This window comes from Trichosurus vulpecula, chromosome 7 (genome assembly GCF_011100635.1).
Source record: "Trichosurus vulpecula isolate mTriVul1 chromosome 7, mTriVul1.pri, whole genome shotgun sequence".
NCBI classification, from domain to species: domain Eukaryota; kingdom Metazoa; phylum Chordata; class Mammalia; order Diprotodontia; family Phalangeridae; genus Trichosurus; species Trichosurus vulpecula.
In genome coordinates, this window is record NC_050579.1 from 243,002,808 (window position 1) to 243,021,689 (window position 18,882).

Below are 18,882 nucleotides of genomic sequence, written 5' to 3' on the forward strand. Positions count from 1 at the left end.
ACCCCTGAACCTAAGCAACAGATGGTACCATCCTTAGTGAAATGGAATAATGGACAAACTGAGGAACAGAAGAAACATGCTTGGTTTACTGATGGGACAACAAAATATTTGGGACGCAAGAGGCATTGGAAAGCAGTAGCCTATACCCCCTGTACTAAGCAAACTCTGGAAAGTTCTGGGATAGGTGGAAGTAGCCAGTATGTTGAACTGATGGCAGTACATCAAGCCATCAAGACAGAGAAAGGAGGACAGTGTCATATATTTACTGACTCATGGGCAGTAGCTAATGGGTTGGCTATGTGAATGCCTATATGGAAGAATCAGAATTGGGAGATTCATGGCAAACAAGTTTGGGGTTAACAGTTATGGGAAGATATATGGGATATGTCTCTGGTTATGAATTTGTCAGTTTTTCACATTGATGCTCATATGACCAGAACATGAGTACAATGCACACAAGGATTGGCTAGCAAAGATTGCTACTGAACGTATTGTCCCTACTCTGACCCCCAACTGATGACCCAGCCTTAGCAAAATGGGTCCACCAGACAGCTGGCCATTTAGGGGTCCAGGCCACCCACCGATGGGCACAGGATCGAGGTATCAGTATCTCTCATGCATTGTTAAAACAAATAACAGAGGGGTGTTGTATATGCCAATTAGAAAAAGAACGAACTCTTCCTAGGATAGTAACTGGAGAAATAGCAAGGGGAAAAGTTCCAGCCCAGATCTGGCAGATAGATTATATTGGACCATTACCCCAAGATAAGGGATGTAAATATATATGAACATGTGTTGACACCTATTCAGGTGTACTAGTGGCTTGTCTTTATAAGGATGCAACTCAGAAAAACACCTGTAAAACCCTAGATATTGTAAGTTTATACTATGGATCCCTGATGCAGGTTCAAGGTGAAAATGGGTCACATTTCAAGGGTAATTAAATGAAAAGATATTGCGTATTGAATAACATAGAGAGGATATATCATATTCCATATTACTCACAAGCATCTGGGCTAATTGAAAGAATAAATGGATTTTTGAAAGAACAGCTAAGAAAATCAAGCTCTAATAATTCATATTGACATTGGAAGGACAATTTGTCTGTTACCTTACATAATTTGCATAATAGGCCCTTAGGAGGGAGTACAGCTCTAGCCAGAATGATGACCTCAAATCTGCAGTTTAGAAAACAGCAAACATGTGAGATCCAAAATACTGAATTTTAGGCTGTGAGGGATGTCCCACCACTGTGCCCAGGAACACCTGGTTTGGCAGGATATAATTTACATTGTGTGGAGGTTGAATAGGAATATTAGGTTGAATAGGAAAGAGATAAGAAAAACCTTTACTGGGGTACGTATGAGAATCCCCAGGAATCATTTTGGATGGATATTACTTAAACCAGGATTAGCAGCTCAAGGAGTACATGTATTGGCTGGAGTGATAGATTCTAATTATCGAAGAGAAATTGTTGTGACACGCCAGAATTCGGGTAAAAAACCTGTACAATTTTGTAGAAATGATAGGATAGTCCAAGTGATTATTATCCCCTGTGAAAAAATACCCTTTGTGAAAACTGACCCTCCTTCCAAAATAACTCTCAGAGGAAAGGAAGGTTTTGGTTCTACTGATGGAATAAAATTGGGAGCTAAAGTATGGGTAAAATGGAAGCTGGATGATGTTCCAAAGGCTGCAGAAGTCATAGCCCATGGGAAGGACGATACTGTAACAGTTGTCTATTCAGGGGTAGATAATTACTGAATCGTACTTCTGAACCATATATTTTACCGTGAATAGGGCTATAATAATAGATTCATGGACTCCAGAAGTATGGCTGATGCTGATAAATGCCACAGGTTTCTCGGATTGAAGGTGATCTTGTGTGATTAACAGATGAAAAAGTTTGTATACCTGAGTTGGGCTATGAGATGGAATCTTTGCATAATTGGAGTCAATGAAAACGGAGATGATTTTATTTGAAGGATAATAACCCATACTTACCTACCCTTTTTGTTCTTTGTTTTGGTTAACTTTGTTGCTAGTTCTGTCTCCTTTAGGCTTAAGTACCCTAAGTACTCTACACTTTTAGATGACTGACTGCCTAGGCACCTAGCATTCCTGGAACTCCCGCTAAAGTTTTGCTAAAGAACTGACCTCTCGAATGGGACTCTTGACCTATTGGGGCAGGGACAGCTCTGCGTCCAATTTCAGTGAGAAGAAGCTATGCAGAATGAGACCTTTGCCTCTTGCCCCAAGATTTTGAGCCCCATTCATTTGCGGGGTGGGGGGGGGAGAAATGATGTTATTATTCTGTGTACTTATTTTGTATCATCCTTGTTGTATTGTTTTATTGTTATGGTTTTATTGACACCAGTTTCCTATTAACCTATATAATGGGTACAAAGATCTAGGGGCCGACAAGTGAGCCATGTGGCCACTCTGATGATGAGATGTTATGTTAAGTATTTTGCAAATGTGATGTGTACTCGAAAAAAAAGGAGAGAAAAAGAGTTTGTACCTATTTAGACACAAGTTGCCTATGTAATGGACGTGAAAGATCTTGGGGCTGAAATTAAAAGCAATCGGTAAATGAGTAGATCTTTCCCACCCATTTGAATAGGCTTCGGGGGACTCTCAGGGGAGTGGCTAAGACCAGAGCCAATGGTAGGCACCTGAGTTCTGGTAGCTCAGATGACATTCTAGTAGACAGAATGATGTCTGGTGATGACTATATAAAAGGAGAGAACACAGCTTGGAGATTGAGACATAGTGGAGTCAGGAGAAGGAGAAGGAGAAGCAGTGGTGGTGGCGGCATCGGCAGCAGTGGAAGCAGCGGTGGCGGCAGCAGGTGCCTCGTGCAGATCAGAAGGTGCTGAGGAAGGGCTTGAGGCCAGTGGGTAATCTTCTCACTGGAGGGCCCTAGCATCGGGGGGAAGCACCAGTATGGCTTGGCTTGGTGCCATAATATTTTTCTGTAACCTCCTGTTCACTATTGTGAGATGGGCATACTAGTTTTGGAAGGTTCTTGCCAGGATATGGAATTGGGGACACTGGTTTGCTATTTTGGAGCTTGAATAAATGCTTTAACTCCTCTGCCTTCTACTTAGAGAATTCCTTATATCCTGTGATTCTGGACCATTCAAGCATATTCCTGATTTTCTTTGAAATCGTGAATTCTGCCTTAATGATATAGTTATCTGTACAAGGTTATGTATATATGTATATACATACATATTTCATTTTTTATTTTTTTAAATTTTGAACTGAAACACCAATAAAGGATTTTTTCTATACATATCAGAAACCAAAAAAGGATTGAATATGAGTTGTGAGACTCCATTTCATACTGCTTTTTAAAATAAGTGTATAATAAATTTTATATATTACTCTCTGTGCTTCCTTCTGAATTTTCTTCTGTTGTCTTCTATGCATTAAAAAAAGTTTCAATGGCCTTCTTTTTTGGCATCAAAATTGCTAATTATCCCTTCTGCCTCAAATGCAAACCCCCCTCAATTAAGAAACTAAGGGAAAGAAAGAAAAAACCCTTACAACAAATCAGCATACTCAAGCAAAATGAATTCTCAGTGGCCATGGTCAAAAATGGATGTCTGTTTCTGTACCTTGAGTCCAATACATCTCTATCATGAAAAGAGTAACAGGCTTCACCATAGGTCCTTCAGAGACATGACTGGTCATTGCATTGATTAGAGTTCTTAATCCTTTCAAAGTTTTGTTTTTTAAATAAAGTTGCTTTTTTCCTATATATTATTTTCTTGGTTCTGCTCACTTTACTGTGCTTCAATTCACACTACCTAGAATCCTCTGTGATGGTCTTTGGCATAATTTCTTATGGCTCAATAATATTTCATTAATTCCTATATCACAATTTCTTCTAAGATTTTAGGTCTTTTATTTTTTTCTTTTAATCCTCCCTTAAGGATCAGGAAGACCTTCCCTCTTTCCTTCCTTGCAACTATTTCTTTCTTAATATTATCTTCCTGATTACCATGCCCACCTCAACCTTCCTTATTCCCCCCATGAATTTGATTTATTTCTATATCAATCTGTGTTCCATCATCCTTTCATTTTAGATTAAGGCTGAGATTAATCTAATGAAGCTCATTCCCCACCTCTTCCTCTATGTATATATGCATGTATTTTCATGTACTGCATTTATGCAGATTCTATCTTCTTCTTTTTCCTTTTTATACCAGTTTATTCCTTTGATGCTTCCTTTTCTTTCTCCTCTTAAAACCCTCAGAACAGAACTATCCTACTCTTTAGGCTGTTTTTCTTGCTTAATTTCCTCAAGCCCCTTTGAAGACATTAAAGATTTGAAGGGACATTTTTTGTTCTTTTCCCCCATTAAAATGTCACTAGTGGTGATGAGGTCAGGGAAGCACAAGTTGAGGTTTAGGAGTGCTTGAGACCCCAAAATACCAACATGCCAAAGACTCTCTTCTAAGTTGTATTCTCCTATTTATTTCCTCCAGAATTTGTACTTCATTTTTACGTTTTGCTTTGCTTCTTCTAGATATTCATGTAGACTAGGAAAATCTATGTTTTCCTTTGAGTCACTACTTAATGTTTGTACAGAGTTACTTTCTTTGTCTTTTAGGGGATCTCTAGATTTCCAATGATTTTCAAATAGGTTTGTGTCTTCCTTGGTTTACACATTTTTTCAGCTTTAATTTTTGAATTAAGGCTTTGTGCCAGGGTCAGATGCTGCACTCCCATGCTTTGGGTGGGGTAGTTTCCTTGGGTCACTTGAGTTCTTGTGCTGATCTCCTCGTCCTAAGGAGGGGCAACCCTTGGATCTCTAAATATGAGATCACTAGATTTTCAGGGCCCTTTATACCTTCTCAGGTTGGCATAGTAGGGAACTCAGAACTTGTGATGTCCTGGTCAGAGCTGCAGTCCCACTGGTTGCTGCCTCATCCAATTGGTTGCTGCTGCTTCCTCGGGTTTTCAGAAGTCCCACTGTGGGAATACAACCATTCTAGGGCTTTCTAAGGGAGCCCTCCTCTATTGTTGTCTCTAGAAACAGAACCCTGAAGACTCCATGGGTCTGTGGTACAGCTGGGACGCTACTGGCTTGTTTGCTTGCCCTGGTGCTGCCTTTGCTGGTGGCCCACTTTGCTTTTGTCTATGGGCTACTGCTTAATTTTTTGAAGACTTCTGGAGTGGAAGAAATCATATTCTGTAGTTTCTTATTGGATTTCTCGATGATTATTTTCCCTGTTGTGAATTTCAGGTTTTTTGCTGCAGTGGACTGATCACATGAAGGTGACATTGATTTGACTTGATCAATCTCTCTCTGTCTTTTGCCTACTTATATACATGGGTAAGCAGAAGAGACAAAGGGTTTTGAAACTTGAGAATGCTGAAATTTTGGTGCAATGCATGATTTCAGTTGAACACAGAAAACTATAGGATTCCTGACTTCACCTGGAGCCTTTATCCATGATGAATTCTCTGTGAGATGCCAGTATATTACCTTCTTCAGACTTCTAAACTTCAAACTTGTATCGCCCTTATTAGGACATTACTAGAGGAAATGACCTATAGGCCCATTTCACTAGACTAGTGGTCTTTTCAATCCAATGAAATCACATTTATAGACTGCTTAGCACAGTGCCTGGCTAAGTAGACACTTAAGAAATACTTATTCCTCATCCTCTCCCTTCCCTGCCCTTCTCCTTTTCAGCCCTCAGACTCCTACTTCTGTTCTTATTTATCTGTCCATAGACAAGTGATCCTTGGCAAACTGTTTGGATCTTACCATCCTCCAAGATCAGGGGCCATAAAAAGAAAAAGACAGCTGCCTTGATGAATCATATTCCCTGTATTATGACAATCTGATATTTTCCACAGGTGGCCACTTGAGGGCACTGAAAGAGCTTCTTGCTCTTCTTGGTCCCACTCTGGTTCATAAGAGCAAAGTGGAAATAGTTTTCTAGTTGTGCAAGTTAGAGAAAATTGGCTGCTCCAAATTGACCCTCCTTGGCAAAAAAGCATTGTTTTTCCCATCCAATGAACTTGGCCTTCAAATTGGTCAGTGGGTCCTAACCACACCTGCAGTCCACCACAAGGACCATTCATAAACTTTCATGTTGAATTACCTAAATAGTGCATGTATTATTTATATAATGTAATATATAATAATATATGTAATGTTTATTGTTGACATTTTTATTAATCACACTCTGCCTACCTTTTGTCATGTAACCGAAGATTCTGGATGAGTAAAAGCCTCTCCTTACACTCATGCAGATGCCACTGACACAGCTAAGAAATTCTTTAAGGAATCCGCTATGGGCTGTGCATTGCCACTTACTTTAGGCAATAATAATTGCACACATTTTATTGGTCAGACATTAAAAATATTTATATGTAATATATGTGTATAATATTCTATAAGTATATTATATAAATATGTAATATAAATATAAAAATCAATATTATGTATTTATGTATTTGAATATTTGACTCATGAAACATGTGCCACTGTTTAATATATGTTATATATAAAAGAACTACAGTGTAGCTACCATCTGCAGTCCAGCAGAGCTGTGGAACACAGCAATGCCAATATAAACACATGCTAGGTCAAAGTTTGTATAAGAAATGGGCTTCAAAGGGCCTTCTATCACAGAACATAATTGACAGATACTTTTTATGGGAAAGGAGAACAAAGGACCCATATTTGTACTCTTTAACTACATTATGAGTGGATCCTATAGTATTGGCAGTAATCTCAGCCGGAATGCAGTGATCTAGCCTGACACTTGGGAATTGTATCCAGATACTCTATAAGACCCATTCTAGGCTAATATGTTTACTCTCCTTTTATACTAATCTGTGTGTGTTTTATGTTTCTACACCCCGAGGATGTGTCTCCAAGCTAGACTTATAACACTTCCCTGACACTGACCCAGGTTTGGGGGTGGGGGAGGGCTGGAGTGGTTGTACTAGCAGGCACCAGCCAACCTGCAGATCAGAGGATGACTGAAAGCTCATCTGGCTGTAACTGCCAATGTCATCTAGCGGTTCTATTCTTAAGAAAGGGCAGGAAAGTGTCAACATGCTGGAGAGTTCCCTGACTGAAGTCAGATTATGAAGGCCTTCAAATGATAAACAGGGGACTTGTTATTTAATTCTAGAGTCAATAGGGAGCCACTGGAGGTTTTTGAGCAGGGGAATGCTACAGTCAAACTTATTATGCTTCAGCAACATCATTTAATCACTTTTGTGCATTATGGATTCAAGAAGGGAGAGCTACTGGAATCAAGGAGACCAAGCAGGAGACTATTGTTATATTCTAGGGAGGAGGTAACCTCTGAGGTCCCTGGTACCCATGAGATTCTAAGAATTCAGTTCTCTTTTTTCATCAGGAAAATCTAAGTGTTAAAAGAGTCTTCCAATGATATCTCTGCCTAGTAACTGATGATGTTACTCAGTCCTGATCCAGATTGGTTCTCCCTCCACTGAGGCTGCCCAATCCTGGAGCACATAAGAAAGCACTTAAGTTCTTATTCTGGAAGTTTTAGTAGCAGTTCCTGTGGTTTGGGGACCACCCTGACTGCCATTCCTCTTGGTCCCTTGTCCCTTCCCTGTCTCCAAGATGATGTGTGTGTGGACAAAAGTTCTGATAATGACCCTGCTACTGCTGAATTCCCTGGTGGCTGCAGGCAGAGACAGCCCAGGTAAGTACAGAGCAGTAGCTCCCTGGGCAGCCTAGGTGCAGAATAAGAGAAATGCTTTTCTCCATAGGGCTCAGACCAAAGGAGGGCTCGGAGCAGGCTGGCACTTGGCAGGAAGGAAAGGTGGAAGAAGCTGGTCTCTAAAGTCCCATCATCCTATTCCTGTGCTCCCCTTCCTGCTTTAACCCACATGCCAGGTGTACTCTTGCTTCCCCTTCCTTTCTTTGTCCGTAAACCCATTCATTCTCAGGGGCTCTGAGTCTCTACACTCCGCAAATAATTCCCACCTAAACTTTCCTGTCCTTCTAAACATCTTCCTATAGATGGCCTCATTTGCTAAACTCATTTCAACTTTGATATTTCTATGGGAAGAGCTTTCCTGTACCCCTTCCTGGAAGAATTGGAGGATTTGAAAGCCTTGTGTGAAGCCAAGGTATTTGGAATCCACCTCTAGCCTTTGGGTTACATGGCAATAGGAGCATTTTTTCCCATGTATCCTCCTGAGAGAAGTCAGAAGCAAACTGAGCTAGAGAGACAAAGAGAGCTGAGTTAGGATGGGATTTCCTTTATCTTCAAAATCTCTTGTTAATGGGCTAGAAAAATATTCCAATTCCAATGTCCCCTAAATCTCTACTTCTCCATTTCCTATTGTGACTGACAGATACATATCCTGACCCCAAATCAGCCACTGCTATCACCTGTCTCCTTGCTACTGCTCCCAGAACCCAGGATCTGGATCACGGGACTTCTTGCATGAAGATAGCACCAATCAAACAATCAATAAGCATTAATTAAGCACCTCCCATGTATCTGGCACTATAGTTGGTGCTGGGGATGTGAAGGAACAAGATTCAAACTAGTTCTGCCCTCAAGGGGCTTAGAGTCTCTCAGAGGAGACAGCTTGTACAGATAGATCTCTATACAGAATAAATTAAAAATAAGCACAAGTTAATTTAGGGAAGGAAGGTGCTGGCATGTCTGGGGATCATGAAAGACTTCATGTAGAAAGTGGTGCTGGATCTTTGTCCTGAAGGAAGTCAGGGACTCTAAGTGGTAGAGAAGAGAAGGGGATGCATTCAAGGCATAGGGAACAGCCAATGCAAAAAAATGGATATGAGAGATGAAATGTGGTGTAGGGACAGTGAAAAGATTAATTTGGTAAGGCCATAAAGTTCAGGGAGGGGAATAATGTATGTAATGAAACTGGAAAGGTAGATTGGGACCACACTGTCAAAAATCCTCCATCCTCTAAAGGGAGCCTTCTAGGCTATGACAGAAACCTCACCAATCAGAGTTGGGTTTGCAGGTAGATCATGATCAGATCAAAGGCCCTTTAACACTATCCCAAATATCTCCTCTACAGCCTGGCCTGGCCTGGTCATTTGTCATCAGCTCAATTATCTTGCTTGGATCTGTCATTCATGATGTATCTAGGAAACCCTTCAATTTCTTGATACTCTCAGCAGCACAATCCTTGGGGTAGAGTGTCCCATGTGTACCTTGGACTGCCAGGAGCTGAGCCTAAGACAGGGAACTGTCTGGGGTAGAACAGTCAGGTCCTGAAATAGGGAAACCCAGCAGTGAGATCTCAGCCTCAGCAGAATGATGGCTGCTAAGACAGCTCCTGAGACTCAGTCAAGTCTAGAGGCAGCCATTAGTGGAATGAAGAGGCTGGGCTCACAAGTAACCAGTCATCCAGAGTAGAAATGTTTATTTAGTAGCTATTCTCTCCTTAGCCCTGTGCTTGGGCATCTGGGGAATACAAAGTATCAGAGACACCTGGAGCCACATGAAAATGTAGCTAATGATCCAAGTTCCTACCTAACTGCCTTTGTATGATATAGAAGGGAAGTACAGCAACAGTGGAAAGCAGGGAGATATGCCTATGGAATGGGATGGGAAGCAAGGAGCAGGTAGGATGTGAGCCCAGGCAAGATGTGGAGAGAGAAATCAGCAAGTGTTCCTTCACTGTATTAGCTCGCATTTATGTGATGTTTGAAGGTTTACAAAGTCTGTTTTACAAATATTATCTCCTTGTCAAGACAAGTGAGGAAGGTAAGTGCTATTATTATCCCTATTTTATAGGTAAAGAAACAGAGAAAGACAAACATTAAGTGACTTGCCCAGGGTCACAGAGTTAGCAACTGTCATTGGCTGAATTTAAACTTGATCTTCCTGATTCCATGTCCAATGCTCTATCCCCTAGAGCACCTACATGCCTCCTTCACTTACTTAAGCAATACACTGAGGATTTATTACAGGAGAGTCACTGTGGCAGGGGCTGTGAGGCTTGCTAAAAAGTAAAGGAAGTTGCTTTTGTGCACAGGAGCTTGTAATTTAGCTGGGAGACCAAAGTACAAACCCATAAGGCTGTGCACCAAGGTCGTATGCAGTACATGCCATGAACATTGCATAAAGGATCAGGGCTGTAGGAAAGCAGATGGTGACCTTACTTTTGGAAAATGCCTTCTCATGTGATCTTAGGCAAAGCATGAACCTCACTTCCCTAAATGATAAAAGGGTGTATGTGTAGTAGTTGGGGCAGGTGTATCAACAATCTGGCTAGCAGCTGCTGTGGGGGTGTAAAACCAACAACAACCAGCACACAGAACACTGCAAAAGCCCAGGTCCTTTTGATCTGCTTTACTAAGGAAAGTGACGTTAAGGGGTTAACAGTCTTACTTTAATCCAGTATACAAATATCATTTACTTAGTTCAGGGGAAAAAATCAGCACCCTGAAATACAGACCAAATGCAATTCCTGGTTATCAACATCTGAGTGTTCAGTCAGGGAGTTCATTACAACAGCTGGCCCAGAGTCAGACGCCACTCCTGCTGTGGCTCAGAGCTCTGAGAGAGAACTCCAACCTCTGTGCTTATATTTCCTGTTCAGGGCCCTAAGGGCTCTGACCTCACCCAGGGCATGGAAAAGCTCCCCACCTCCAGTATCACATTAGATACAAATCAACAACCCTCAATTGTATCAGTGCTGAGGAATACAAAAATAACCCACTTTATCTGCTTCATTCAAAGGCCAGAATCATTAAAGGTTAACAGTAAAAAGTCTCACCTTAATTACTATTACAGCAGGGAAAGGTGAGTTAGACCAAATAATTGCTGAGATCTTCTCTGGTCCTAACATTCTATCAATTAATCAAGAAACATTGATTAAGCACCAACTATGTACTAGGCACTTTTCTAGGTATTGGGAGTACAAAGACAGTAATGAGACTTTAGTTCTTATTCAAGGAGTTAACATTCTATCGGACTATAGGGGTGTGTGTGTGTGTGTGTGTATCTGTAACAGGTATATGTATATATATATGTGTGTTTATGTGTATATATGTGTGTGTATGTATATATGTGTATGTACATATATACATATATATATATATAATTATACACAAAATACATAGAAAATACCAAGTAGTTGTGTGGGGAAAGGCAACACAGTACCTGGGACACAAAGAAAGGGTTTCATGTAGAAGCTGGTATTTGAGCAGAGCCTTAAAGGAAACTAGGAATTCTTGTAGGCAGGTGAGGATGGAGGGCATTCCAGGCATGGGGGCAAGTGACACAATGGCCTGAAGATGGGAGATGGTAGATTGTAGATGGGGAGCTGGCAGAAGGCCATTTGGCTGAACTTAAGAGCAGTGGTATCAAACCCAACTAGGAAGAGGGGCCACTAAACCATAAATAATAATCCAATGTGGGCTGCACAGTGACTTAGAAAACAACATATTAATATTATCTATTTGCATTGTATTTATATTTATTGCATTAAATATTTCCCAATTATATTCTAATCTGGTTTGGGCCACACAGGAAAAGTGGCTGGCACATGAGGCCTCTGGGTCTTATTTGACACGTCCACTGTAGAGTATATGAAAAGGAGTTTGGAAAGGGAGGCTGAAGTCTAGAAGTAAAGTACTTGTGCCCAACAGAGGAGTGAAGGTTTGCTTCTAGAGCCAACAGGGACCACTAGAGGTCACTGAAGTGGCAGAGTGGTGGCAGTAGAGGGTGATATGTTCAGACCTTTCCTTTGGGAAAACCACCTTGGGTGATAAGAATGGAATTGGATTAGAGTGGGGAGAGACGACACAACTACAATTCTTCTGGCTAGACTGATTATGGAAGGTTTGATGGAGGTGGTGACATTTGAGCTGAGTCTAGGAAGATAGGTAGTAGTGTGATGAGTGGAGATGAGAGAGAGGGAATTCCATGTCTGAGAGGATGAGCACAGAAGGTGGCAAGCATATGACCAATTAACATTAAGCATTAACAATTAAGCATTTATTTAGTGCTTATTGTGAGACGTGCACTGGGAATATAGAAAACAAATAAAAAAACCCCCAAACAAATCGGAAGAGTCCCTGCTCTCAAGGCACATACTTTCTATCAAAAGAAACCACGTGTGCACACAAATGTATACATAAAAATACACACACATATACACATTATATGTATATACATACACACATAAGTACACACATATTCAATGAAAATGAAAAGTAGTTTTTGAAGGGAGGATTTTGGAGGAAGCAGGATTTACTTCATGTAGAATGTGGAATGTGAGCTGAGTCTTGAAGGAAAGGATCGTAGCAGGCATGGCTGAAGAAGGAATGCATTTCAAGCCTGGGAGATACCCAATACAAAGTCATGGAGATAGGAGATGACAGAGTATTGGGGGAAGTGCAAAAAGAGGACCCTGAAATTTGGCTGGACTTTAAGAGTACAACATAATGAGACCTGAAAAGGTAGGTTGAGGCCACCTTGGGAGGGCCTTGTTAAGCCAAGCAGAAAAGGATTTTATATTTTATTCTAGAAGTAACAGGGAGACACTGGAGTTTATTGAACAAGGGGGTAGCATGGTCAGGGCTTCACTAAAGGAAAATCATTTTGGCAACTGGGAAGAGAAAGGGTTGGAGTAAAGAAAGACTTGGGGTGGGTGGGTGCAGGGAGACCCATTAGGCAGTAATTGCAACAGTCCAGGATCTAAACTAAGAAGAGAATAGAAAGAAGAATAGAAAGAAGAACCCCATTGCTGTGGTGACTCAAAGATTCAGTGGAGACATCCTGAGGAAAGAGGGTTCAGAGAGTACGGAGGAGGACTTAGGCTGGATGTTGGGTATAATTACCTTGCAGTGTTTATGTCAGGCTGGTTAGGTGTAGACTCGCCCCGGAGGCAGGGCAGGGAATGGACATCTTGGCAGGCAGCTGTGGGTGCAAAGAAAGGAATACCGACCTGGGAATCAGAAGCCGGGTTTTCAATGCACGAATTTGCCGCCCAGCTGGGGCTAGGGGCGGAGTAGGGGACTCAGACCGGTAGAGCTGGGCAGGCGCACAGAGATCAGCCTGATTCTTAGAAGAGAGGAGCACGTGCAGCCACTTTTTACCCCCATGCCCAGCCAGAGTTCAGGGGTGACTTTGATGCCAGACAGAGCTGACCTGCCTCTGGGGCCCCCGCAGAGCACTTTATGGAGCAGATGAAGTTGGAGTGTCACTTTGTCAATGGGACTGAGCACGTGCAGTTTGTGTGGAGACTCATCTACAACCGCCAAGAGATTCTGCGCTTCGACAGCCACGTGGGGAAGTTTGTGGCCTTGACCGAGCTGGGGCGGCCCATTGCGGAGCTAATGAACAGCCTGCTGGAGGCCCTGGAGCAAGCACGGGCCCAGGTGGCCAGGTGCAAAGACAACTATAGGTTGCTAAAGTCCTTCTGGATGCAGAGGAAGGGTGAGTGGAAGCAACAAGAGGGGAGAGGAAAAGGGAGAGGGGAAGAGGGATGGAGAAAGGAAAGAAGTGGAGAGGCAAGGGGATGGAAGGAGGGGAGAGAAAGGGGAGGAGAGGGAAGGGAGGCAGGTTGAGATGAGGAAAGGACAGGAGGAGATCAGGTGAGGAGAGAACAGAAGAGAAGGGAGGGTGAAGGGAGCAATAAGAGGAGTATAAAGAGTGAGAAAGCAGAGTGAGGGGAGATGGGAGGGGAAGGAAAGGGAAAGGAAAGAGAAAGGGGGGAGAGAAGAGATGAGGGCTTCATTCTGAGCTTGTCTACTCCACAGGGACCTGGTCATATCTCTGCCTATCCTAGGGCCCCCTGGCTTAGGAGTCAGGATACTGAAGGCCTAGACTTCCCAAAGATACCATCCTGCCCAGAGATTTCTTCAGTGGATTGACAGGGGAGGTGCTCTGGGAAGGAGACTGCAGTAAAGCTGAGAAATCTGTTTGTAATCAGGACCCTGCCCCCTCATAATTTTGATCCATTTCCCTGAATGCTGATGAGTCCAAGAACTCATGGGGCTACTTCTTGCCATCTAAAATGTCTAGTTGAATGGAAGCCTTGCCTATATCCTGGCCTTGGAAGAAAGGGGGACCTGAGCCTGGTTTTGGATAAGGGGACAGAGGTGGGGACTGGGCTAGGAAGATCTGCTCTGGCTTTCTCACTCAGAATCTTTCTTTTTTCTTCCAGGTAAGCCTGAAGTAACTGTGTATCCATCAAAGATGGCTCCCCTAGGATACCCAAACCAGCTTGTCTGTTTTGTTACCGGTTTCTATCCTGGGGACATTGAGGTCAAGTGGTTCTTGAATGGTCAGGAGGAGATAGCTGGGGTTGTGTCCACAGGTCTGATTAGCAATGGAGACTGGACCTTCCAGATTCTGGTGATGCTGGAAATGATCCCCAAGCATGGAGATGTCTACACCTGCCAAGTGGAGCACTCCAGCCTTCAGAACCCTGTCATTGTGGTCTGGGGTGAGAAGCAGGTCCTGATCCTTCAGACCCAACATTCCTCAGGGCAAGGCAGCCTCTAGTTCTAGTCTTCTGTTGCCCACTCTCCTTCCCCACAATATCTTGTGCTTTTCCCCAGTGCAACCCCCTACTGAGCTGAGGACTATGGCGTCCTAGGACTTTGGCATCCTCAGTGGCCCCCCGCCCTAGAAACTAGCCTCCTTTGGGGGTTCCGTAACTAGCCTGTATGCTCCTTTTTCCTGGGATAGGGCAATTAGGTTTCTCTTCCTCCTTCCCTTTAACCAACTACTCAGGTTCTCAGACCTGTCTGCTTACCAGACCAGCATGGCTGCTGGAGGGAAAATTGTGATTCTTGGTATGCCTTCTCCCTAGAAGCACAGTCCAGATCAGCCCAAGGAAAGATGCTGAGTGGAGTTGGGGGCCTTGTGCTAGGGCTGATCTTCCTTGTGGCTGGCCTTACTGTTCACCTCAGGAGTCAGAAAGGTGAGAAACTGGCGGGATGGCCCTAAGGCCCCCATATTCTCTCCAAGGGAGGAGATGAGGACTAGATTTGGCTGGGGCTGTGAATCTGGCACAAGGGTGAGGAGGTCCTCTGGCTCTGACTGCAGCTCTTCATCACCTTGTCTTTAAAAAGAGAGGACAAATCTCAGGTCTCAAAGGGCTTTGGAGAACCCATTTTCACAAAGGCAACTCTTTGAGACATCTTGTATCCCAGCTCTGAGAGTCCACTCATACCCAGAAGCACTTTGCTCAGATGCTGTACTCTCTTCCCTTTTGTGGTTGATGGATTCACCAGGGTTTTGTGTGAATATTTCTATCTGTCAAATCTCTTAGGAAACCAAGGCCAACAACCAATGGGTAACTTCCTCTACCCATGGTGCTTGGTTCTGACAGCAACAACCTTTTCTTATTAGGTTTTGAAGCTAAGTAAAATCTTGGACCCTGAAGAGGGAAGAAGTGATAGTGCTTTTGGGCTCGGAGTCCTGCAAGAGATTCACCACTGTCTTCTGATAGTCTCCATCTAACTGTTGAGGCTGTGTGTCCCCTGGAACTGATCCGTCTCCTCTCACCATCTCTCCCAAACAAGGAAGCCACCTCCCCGTATCCAGGAGGTTAGCAGTGCGGATCCCTTCCCTGGAGTAGCTCCTTTCCTGTCTCTCTTCGGATTCTCCAGGCACTGCCTTTCACTGTATACCTCCTGTTGTGTTTTGTCAGCTGCCCACACAGGGTCTTCACTGATGAAGGGGAGGTCTGCACTTCATCCTCATAGAAATGCATGCTGCTGTATGTACCTTTTAAGCATTTTTATCCCTTGAGTCTTTTCCTTAGTAAATCAGAATGGAAAGAATCCCCTGGTGTTGGGCAGCAAGGAAACAGCAGAAGTGAGGAGAGGGAAGCAACTTCAATATTGCTATGCATCTGTGGTATTCATGTGGTCAATCCCTCTGAAGGATCAGATCACACACAGCTCCTCCTTGTTATCCTATGTGACTTTTGTGCCCTTCATAGAGGTCTTCCCAGTGTGCTGGTAGCCTTCCTCTAAATGGCTTGATGTCATGTGGATGGCCCTGAGTCACATAAGTTGTCCATTGGTCATCCCTCACAGTCCCTACGTGATAGCCTTCTTCCCCTTTTTGGTCGCACATCTCTGATGATATCCTTTGTGCTCATCCTCCCCCTCAGTTCTTTAAAATTGGTAATATCCTACAACCTACACACATACACACAGACATATACACACACCCATGTTGTGCCTCAACATCAGCTGCTTTTCAATTAAAGTTTTACTAATATACTTTGCTTTCCCCTCCTTTTTATTTATGAATATACCCCCTCCCAACTTTCTCTACCCACTGAGGCTTTACTTGTATCAAAGATGAAAAAAACACAAGCAGTGATATAAAACCAACCACAGTTTTCATCCACTGTGTTTGACAGCCTTTGCAACATTTCACACTCATAGTCGCTCATCTCTTCAAAGAAGAAGGAGGCGCATATTCTTCTCTATGGCCAAACTTGGTCATTGTGGTTACCCAGAGACTAGTTCCATTTTATTGCTCTTTGTTTTCATTGCTATAATACTCATCTCTATTGCTTTCCTAGTTCTGCATCAGTTCATGTAGATGCTCCCATTTTCCTCCAAATTTCTCATACCCCTCCTTTCTTGCATCATATTAATATTCCAACAAAATGTGATCTTCAGTATGTTTAACCACTTCCAAACTGATGAATACTCAATTTCTTTTCAGTTCTTTGGTACCACAAAAAATTACTATAAATATTTGACATCTGACATACCTTTCTGTTTGTGACCTGTTTTGGTGTATATATCCAGCAAGGGAATAAAAGGTATAAAAATTATAGTTATGATTTTTGTTCAATTTGTTTTATATAATTGATGGACTAATTCAGAACTCCACTAAGAGTGGTACCAATGTGGCTGTCATCTTGGAGTACAGCTAACATTAACTATTTCCATCTTAAGTCATATTTAGTAAGTTTGTGGGCATGAGACGAAATCTGAAATAAACCCTGACTCTTGGTTGGTTGAAACAGTCTGTTAATTACTCAGATCTTTTGACCATTTGTCTATTGGATGGTTTTAATCTTGATCTTTGACATTCGTTTGAATTGTTTGAATCTTTGATATCAGACCTTTGTCAGTTATTTGATGCAAAATTTTACCCAATTTACAATGTCTTTTATTCTAGTGTATTAATTTTTTTTATTCAAAAGCTTTTGAATTTGAATTCTAAATTGCCTTGATTTGAAAAAATATTCTCCTCTAACACTTATTTGATCAACACTTCTGGCTTTAGCCATAGTTGTGAAAATGCAGCTCCATTATTCAATGGGCATTATCCATTCTCATGGGGAAAAACTTTGATAGAAAGGACATCTTTTATCAGTGACAATGAATGAATCCTTTTCCACTTTCCTTTCATATAAGAAGGTACTGTCTGAGATCTTCAGTGAATTTCTGCTATTGGGAGACCCGTAGGGGTCTATGAAAAGGGGAATTGATAAAATTTCCCTTCCTCTGTTTTCCTTCCTCTTATAGGTGCATGATTTCCATATGAATGATTGTGTGGTAAGCTAGGTGCCACACCAGAAAGGAACAAAGAAATCTGCCCACACAGAAAATTGACATGTGCTGACGTGGTTATTGACACATTTTATTTTTAGCCAGCAGTGGGAAGGACCTTATGGTTTGTTGGTTCTATATCTTGAGTCAGGTCTACCATACTATAAATAGAGGATTGAGCTTCTATTACATAGCATAATGTTTATAAAATTAACATAATAGTAACACAACTCCTCTGCTTCTCTTTGTTCCATTCTGAACTTCTGCTAATTTATTTATTTATTTTATTTTTTATTTTTTATTTATTTTTTATAACATTTTTTATAACATTTTACTGAAGCTCTTTTCTTTCTCTTTCTCTCTGTCTCTACCTCCCTCCATCCTTCCCTCCCTCCCTTCCTTCCTTCCTTTCTTCTTTTCTCCCTCCCTCCCTTCCTCCCTCCCTCCCTTCCTTCCTCCCTTCCTCCCTCCTTTCCTTCCTTCCACCTTCTTTTCTTTCTGTCTTTTTTCCTGGTATCTACACTTTTTATCTCCCTGACCCCAATACTCTCTCTCTCTCTCTCTCTCTCTCTCTCTCTCTCTCTCTCTGCCTCCCTCTCCCTCTCCCCCCCCAAAAAGCTTAACTTCATAACAAATAAGAGTAGTGAAACAAAACAAACTGATATATTGGCATGGTCTGAGAGCATCTATCTCATTCTGCACCTCTAGGCTATTGGGGGTGGGGAGGAAGACGATGCATTATCTATCTTCTAAAGTCATGATAGGTCATAGCTTTTTTGACAGGTTGAAGAGAAAGGAATAACCCAACTTGTACCAATGGGTTCTGGGGTCTGATTCACTTGTATGCTACCACTTCCCAACATGAGGCTTGAGTTTTTACTCTACATTCATTTTATCTTCCAGAGCTCAACAGCGATCTAGGGATAAATTGTGGTAAATGATTTTCCCTTATTAAGCTTATAAGTCTGTTATTAAGTATTTAGCTTACAACCTTACTCCAGTTCACTAAATGCTAATTATTTAATGGACTAGAGAACTTTCTTCTTAAATAATAACACTTGCTTTTCAATATCTAAAATTAGTACTTAACTTGTTGAATATTTGCATGTGTAATTTAACAAATAATAAGCCTAAAATCATATAGCTCTACTTACAACATTTTGGCTATGACTAATGTCATAAGCCAGGTCAAGTCTTTAATTTATCAGTACATAACTCTTTTTTGCATGTCTAGAAACACAGTCTCACCTCATTCATCTCATTCCATATAAAGATTCAAGTCCCCTAAAGCATCTTTTTCATTCTTCTCCACAGGATTAGTCCTTTTTCTTTGTTATCTCTTCAAT

General features: G+C 42.0%; 1 protein-coding gene across 2 annotated transcripts; it reads left to right on the forward strand.

The window, feature by feature from the left end:
* Positions 1–7,592: 7,592 nt before the first annotated feature.
* On the forward strand, positions 7,593–16,739 carry LOC118858578 (DLA class II histocompatibility antigen, DR-1 beta chain-like). Of its 2 annotated transcripts, none has more exons than XM_036769147.1 (5): positions 7,593–7,709; positions 13,176–13,442; positions 14,173–14,454; positions 14,824–14,934; positions 15,366–16,739. In XM_036769147.1, exons 1-5 carry the CDS (start codon positions 7,628–7,630, stop codon positions 15,380–15,382), a joined length of 759 nt encoding a protein of 252 aa, XP_036625042.1. In that variant the 5' UTR covers positions 7,593–7,627; the 3' UTR covers positions 15,383–16,739. The 2 variants fall into 2 exon arrangements, with proteins under 2 accessions (XP_036625042.1, XP_036625043.1); XM_036769148.1 differs by having other exon boundaries at positions 14,326–14,454.
* Positions 16,740–18,882: the final 2,143 nt, after the last annotated feature.

What these genes read in the sequence shown, in the direction of transcription:
- LOC118858578 (XM_036769147.1), top strand. Translation starts at nt 7,628, where the DNA reads ATGATGTGTGTGTGGACAAAAGTTCTGATAATGACCCTGCTACTGCTG. An exon ending in TGCAGGCAGAGACAGCCCAG is followed by an intron (nt 7,710 to 13,175) that starts GTAAGTACAGAG and finishes GGGCCCCCGCAG; the next exon opens with AGCACTTTATGGAGCAGATG. An exon ending in CTTCTGGATGCAGAGGAAGG is followed by an intron (nt 13,443 to 14,172) that starts GTGAGTGGAAGC and finishes TTTTTCTTCCAG; the next exon opens with GTAAGCCTGAAGTAACTGTG.